The 6,579-nt window shown below is 43.6% G+C and overlaps 1 protein-coding gene across 1 annotated transcript; it reads left to right on the top strand.

The window, feature by feature from the left end:
* Nucleotides 1-1,161: 1,161 nt before the first annotated feature.
* Ccl15 (C-C motif chemokine ligand 15) lies at nucleotides 1,162-5,915 on the top strand. The gene is made up of 4 exons (XM_020174816.2): nucleotides 1,162-1,363; nucleotides 4,580-4,639; nucleotides 5,112-5,223; nucleotides 5,639-5,915. Exons 1-4 carry the CDS (start codon nucleotides 1,288-1,290, stop codon nucleotides 5,775-5,777), a joined length of 387 nt encoding a protein of 128 aa, XP_020030405.1. The 5' UTR covers nucleotides 1,162-1,287; the 3' UTR covers nucleotides 5,778-5,915.
* The last annotated feature ends 664 nt before the right edge of the window (nucleotides 5,916-6,579 follow it).

The raw sequence follows: 6,579 nt of genomic DNA, 5'->3' as shown, positions 1-6,579 counted from the left end.
TAGGAAAAGGGGAACAGGAACTGGAGAAAGGTTAGATCAAAAAGAATTAACCTAGAAGGTAACACCCACGCACAGGAAATCAATGTGAGTCAATGCCCTGTATAGCTATCCTTATCTCAACCAGCAAAAACCCTTGTTCCTTCCTATTATTGCTTATACTCTCTCTACAACAAAATTAGGAATAAGGGCAAAATAGTTTCTGCTGGGTATTGAGGGGGGGAGAGGGAGGGGGCGGAGTGGGTGGTAAGGGAGGGGGTGGGGGCAGGGGGGAGAAATGACCCAAGCCTTGTATGCACATATGAATAGTAAAATTAAAAAAAAAAGAAAAAGAAAAAAAAAAAGATGTTGTGGCAAACCTGGAGACCCACTACTTGTGAATGACATTTGAAGAGGAGGCACATTTGTAGGGCTGAGCCTGTGACCTATGGAGTTTGTGCTATGCCCAGGCATTGACAGTGATAGAAGATTTTGAGAAGAAACTGGGGCTTTTCTTTCAAGTAGTAATAAGATTCTAGATATGTTTTCGAAGGTAGAGTCAAAAGCACTTATTAATGCACTGGATGTGAGACAAAAAAAGATGTCAAATATAGCTCCAGCACTGTGAGAGTCACCACATGGCCATGTTTACGAGTGACAGTTATCTCTATTGGGCCCTGGGTTTTGGGGGGTTTTTTTTATTGTTTTTTTTGGTGCTAGGGTTTGAACTCAGGGCCTTCACCTTGAGCCACTCCACTAGCCCTTTTTTGTGATGGGTGTTTTCAAGATAGGGTCTCGCCAACTATTGCCTGTTGCTGGTTTCTGGGCCTGGTTTCAAACCGCTATCCTCCTGATGTCTGCCTCCTGTGTAGTTAGGATTACAGGCATGAGCCCCATGTTTATAGGTTACTGGTTATTTAAAGGTACTTAAGTCCTAAGGAGGTGGAAATAAAGCCTTCTCTGGTTTGGAGGATTAAAAAATCTCCTAGAAGGAAGAAACCATCTTAAAATATTTACTTCCTTTGCCCATATCCATTTAGGATAGTTTAGGAACTCCTTAGGGACAGTCCAAATCATCTTTGTGCTCACTTCCTATTGCATTCTGGGCCCTCTACTTCCTGTTGCATTTTCAGCCTTGTTCCCTCTTTTAGAACTAGCATGTTGAATATTATATAGCCAAAGGACAGCATTCCGAAGTCTGTCCTGTGACTTCCTGATCCTCCTCCTTTTATAAATACAAGGGCAGGCCAGAGAGTCAGGGAACAGTGAGCCCAGGTGCCCCCAGGCCAGCTCTGCCTGCCCACTGGGAGGATGGAGATCTCCGTGGCTGCCCTCTCCTTCCTCATCCTTGCTGCTGCCTTTGGATCCCAGGCCCGGGTCATACATGGTGAGTCCATTGGACCTTCTCCAGTGGCCAGGTCTATGGTAACTTGGGGTTTGAGGAGGAGATGTAGAGGGACAGCACTGCCCTCCTATGAATACACACCATCTCAGCCCTGCCTCTGCCTGAAGCCTTTGGTCCTTGAGGAAAACGCTACACGGGTGATTGGTCTCATTTGGGGACAATTATTTCCCTTTTCATGGCCTGAATTGTTTCATACATTCCCTATTAAGTACTAGAGTGAAAGGACTGTAGTGAAATGGTAAATCTGTGGGAAGAAGCCTAGAATTCTATGTTAGAAGTGTTATGTAGGATCTAACACAAATCTATCATTTTGCAGAGGAAGTGGGACCAGCCAGGCAAGTGACTCAGCCATGGTCACCTATCTTTTTAATCTAATAAATCCATATCTAGCACTTTCTATGTGCCAGGCAGCCAGTGACCTTAGTGACTTACAGAAGCTGACACACTGATTCCTCCTAGCAACCATGTGGAAGTAACTACTATGTTTAGCAATGTGAATTTGCCATTTTTGTAGGGAAAACAGTAGGACATCAGTAATGTTATGTACTGGTGCCTGGTAGTATTGCTTGTTCTCATTTTACAAATGAGAAAAAAGAGGCATGGAAACCTTAGGTAACTTGCTTAAGATCACACAGCAAAGCCAGGTGCTGGGAACTCACGCCTGTAATCCTAGCTACTTGGGAGGCTGAGATTGTGAGGATTGCAGTTGAAGGCCAGGCCCATGCAAAAAGATCTTGAGACCCCATCTCAACCAATAGCTGGGTGAAGCGTACGTCTATCATCCCAAGCTATGTGGTCAGAAGGATCATGGTTCTAGGCCAGCCTAAGCAAAAACTAAGACCCCATCTCAATGGGAAAAAAAGCTGGGCATAGTGGCACATACTTATCATCCCAGTGGGAAACATAAAATAGGAAGAACATGATCCAGACTGGCCTGGAAAAATAAGAAAAAGACCCTATCTCCAAAATAACCAGAGCAAAAACGGCTATAGGCATGGATCAAGCAGTAGAACACTTGTCTACCAAGCTCAAAGCCCTGAGTTCAAACCCCAGGACAGCAACAACAAAAATGGTAGCATTAGGAGAGGTGCTAGTTTGGAAACAATTATGGAAAGACAAGATCATCTGCAACCTTTTTTGCAAGTCCCACCCAGATCATATCAAGCATATTACAGTGTATCCATATGCCCCATTAAATGTAATTCATATTTACTGCAGCCATCCTTTGGTGTCATGGGGACCATGTGAACCAAAATCTGTAGATGCTCCTGTCCTTATGCAAGCCATGCACATCTTCCCCGATACTTCCAAAAGATCTCTAGATTATTTACGAGACTTAAAACACTGTAAATGCTAGCAAATACTGTGTTGTTCAGGGAATAAAAACAAGAACAAAGTGTCCACGTGCTCAGTACTGATGCACTCTTAAGAATATTTCAATCCTCAATATGCTGATTCCATGGATGTGGAACTCCCAGATATGGAGGGTATAAGACATGAGCCAAGAACAATGCAAAACGATTGTTGGACTAAGTTGATAGCTGAATCCTTATTGCCAAAATCATTAATTTATGTTTTAATATGAAAAGTAAATGTCAACTTTAAGCTAGTTTTGTTCTCTGATATGGTGAATTGTGGACATTAACTTTAAGGAGAAGGAAGGGAGGGAAGGAGGGAGGCAAGGAAGAAGGCAGGCTAAAGGTTGGATTGCAGTTGTCTAATTGTCATTATGCAGGTCTACTATTCCTTTTCCAAAATCCTTGGTGCTATGAGAATTTTGGAATGTAAACTTTTGGAGGTTTTGAAAAGTTAGTATGATACCTAGTACTTCTACCTCAATATGTACCTGAAAAAATGAGAAGAAGGTACATGGAAAGATTTTAATACACTCATGTTCATAGCAGCATTAGTCACACTAGGCAAAAGGTAGAAACATTCTGCATGTCCATCAATGGGAGAATGGATAAATAAAATATGGTTAGACACATATGCACGGTGGAGTATTATTCAGCCTTGAAAAGGGAGAAAATTCTGACACATGCTACAAAATAGATGATCATGAAGGACATTATGCTGAGTGAAATCAGCCAGCCACACAAGGACAAATACTGTGTGGTTCCACTCGTGAGTTGCTTAGAGGGGTCAAATTCATGAAGATAGAAGTGCAGTGTGCACACCTGTAATCTAGGCACTTGGGAGGCTGAAGCAGGTGAATCATGAGTTCCAGGCCAGCCTGGGCTATACAGCAAGACTCTCTATTAAAAAGAAGAAGAAGAAAAGAAATTCATGAAAACAGAAAGCAAAATGGTGGTAGCCACAGACCGGGAGGAAGGACGCTGGCATAGTATGGTAGAATTTCAGTTCTGCAGATGAACAAAATTGTGTTAATGATGGTGACGACAGGTGCACAGTAATTCAGATGTAATTAATGCCACTGACCTGGATGAATTGGTTTAAATGGAAATGTAATATTATATATTTCAACACAATTTAAAAAGTAACTTTTATATGGTGTTAGGGTATCAAATCCAGAGTCTTGCTCATGCTAGGCATACATTGTGCTGCACCCCAAAATAAAAACACTTAAAAGGGAACACATACCTGGCTGTTACTCATTCTTGGTGGGGTGTGGATGCATATTTTAATCAAATACAGTAATGTTTCTGCCACAAACATATATGAATATCTGTAAATAAAAATGGAAAATTAGCCTTACCTCACAAAAGGGACATTGTGCCACCAAATGAATTGGTGAAGACTTTGCTGTTTCCAGAGTCCTGCAGATTCCAAAAACGTGAAGGAAGAATTGTGGACTCTATCCCATTATGGAGACATTCGATTGACTTGTCTGTGTCACACTTGCAGTTGGCTTTTAGTATTACAGAAGCAGTAGAATGGCTTCACGTCTCAAACATGTTCAAAAGATCCCTGAAAAATGTCAGGGCACTAGGGGGACAAATGGGCCTGGGGCGGGTCTATAAACCAGACAGGTGATAGCACTCCAGCATCTGTCTGCTTTGGTATGAAGTAGGTGTGCATTCCTGTAATTCTTGCACTTAGGAAGCTAAGGCAGGAAACTCAAGTTAGAGGCCAGCGTGGTCTACATAACACGACCCAGTCTCCAAAAATGATAGGAGTAAAGAATGGGGTGAGCAGAGATGCTGAGAAAATGCAGGAAACCCTGTCTGTTTCTTCCAGATACACTAGAAGAAATCCTGAGAACAGAGCATCAACTTGAAACACCAGTTATCAGTGAAGGTAAATGACCATATATGGCTTTAAAAGCAGTGGTGGGTATAGATCAGCACTATGGCTTCATTCACCTGTTTGTAGCACAGGGAGAAAATGAGAGGGTCATGAGGGAGGTGACCATCTCTGTGAAGATCAGCATGGGCCATGGGTATCTCCTCCAAGGATGCCTTCCCTGTTCCCTCCTGGCTGTCCTGAGTCTGCCCTCTTGGGGCAGAAGGAGCTCTCTAATGCCTACAGGTGTCTGCAGGTGACTTCCTCTTCTGGGGATACTTCTAGTCTTATTGTGGCCCATCCTGGGTACCCTCAGACATGCAGCTCAGTCCTGGGGAAGGTCTAAAGCAAGAAGATGACAGTGAGTGCCGTCCAAGGAGGAGGAAGCACCTCCTCTGAGTCCTGGGCTTTCTCACCCTCACTGGTCCCCTCCACAGAACTCTGGAGGACAGACATGGCCCGCAAATAGTCCTTCTTCTTCCAACAGGCTTTCATGTTCCTGCTGATTGCTGCTTCTCCTATACTTCACAAAGAATCCGATGTTCATTCATTAGAGATTATTTTTTAACGAGCAGTGGATGCCCCCAGCCAGGTGTCATGTGAGTGTCAAGCTCCCCCTCCATGTGTTGGGAGAGAGGGAACTCACAGGGTCTTGCGGGGAGGACTTGATGGACAGGTGTCCAGAAAAATCCCACCTCTAGATCCTGCCAGGTAAGGTGCAGCTTGTGTCCTCCCTAGGGTCCTGAAGGGCATCAGTGATGAGACGTTTCTAGTGGAGAGGAAAGGAGGGATGGAGGAGAGAGCAGACAGAAGGCTGCCCAAGTCCACTCCCACAAGTCATGAGGAGTCTCATAGACTGAGGGAAGGTCTCAGAGAGGAGTCAGGCCCTGAGCTACTTCCTGGATAGAAAAGACTGGGTTGAGCAGAGAACAGGAGAGCAGGGAGGATGGGGCACCCCTTCCCAATTTGGTGAAGATACCTCAGTTTGTAATCTTTCTCCTCCTTGTCTCCCAGCTTCCTCACCAAGAGAGGGAAACATGTCTGTGCCAACCCCCATGATTTGAGAGTTCAGAGATGCATGACAGACCTGAGCCTGGCCTCAATGACAAATGACCTGGGAATAATAAGACTCGATGGAAGAGAAGGGGTATAAGCAGCCCCTTATACAGCCACCCCACTACCAGTTCTCTTGCCCCAGCTACCTCTTGGGAGTTTCTTCGCTTGTTTTTTAAAAACAGTTATTCTGCTATTCTGATTTAAAGCAATGCACCTAATAAACTGTATAAATTCAGCTTGACAGGACTGCAGACATCTTAAGTTGTAACCACTATGATTGCCCTAGAATAACTTGAGTTGGGTTTTCTTTCATAATTTCCCAACAAACTATAAATGGATAAAACAGAGTGATATGGGGACCTTTGCCATGGGATCCTGCCTTAAGGAATGTGCCTGACTGTTTGACACTAGCTTAAGGTAAAGCAGATTCATTCAGCTAGAATGAAATCACTTTGTCTTAATGTGTGTGTGTGTGTGTGTGTGTGTATGGTTCTCTTTCTGACTGAAATTGTAGGGGTCCCACTGGTCTTGCTGCCACCCAGGAACATGCTTCCATCAGTCAGTACCCTAATGAATTTCACTCTTCCCAGTCCTAGATCTGTCTGCTTCTCTGTCTTCAGTCTCACAGCACTTTGGAGCCAGTCCTCTTCCATGAGGGACAAGTTTTTTCCTGGAACAGTATCTACTTTATTTGAATTTTCAGAGAAAAACTGAAGGAATTCCTCAACTTTGGATAATGTCTTCAAAACAAGAGACATCACAGTATGATTTTTAAATAACTAAAAGCATGACTCATTCAAATACAGATTGAATATGTGTCAAAGATGTATTTAACCTATTAGGAAGGGAACCATTAAACAGATTCCATGATCACTGATGGCTTCCGGGCATTCAGAAGG

Source organism: Castor canadensis, chromosome 11 (genome assembly GCF_047511655.1).
Source record: "Castor canadensis chromosome 11, mCasCan1.hap1v2, whole genome shotgun sequence".
NCBI classification, from domain to species: domain Eukaryota; kingdom Metazoa; phylum Chordata; class Mammalia; order Rodentia; family Castoridae; genus Castor; species Castor canadensis.
Note: the sequence above shows the minus strand (reverse complement) of the source record. Positions and strands in the feature narration are given on the sequence as shown.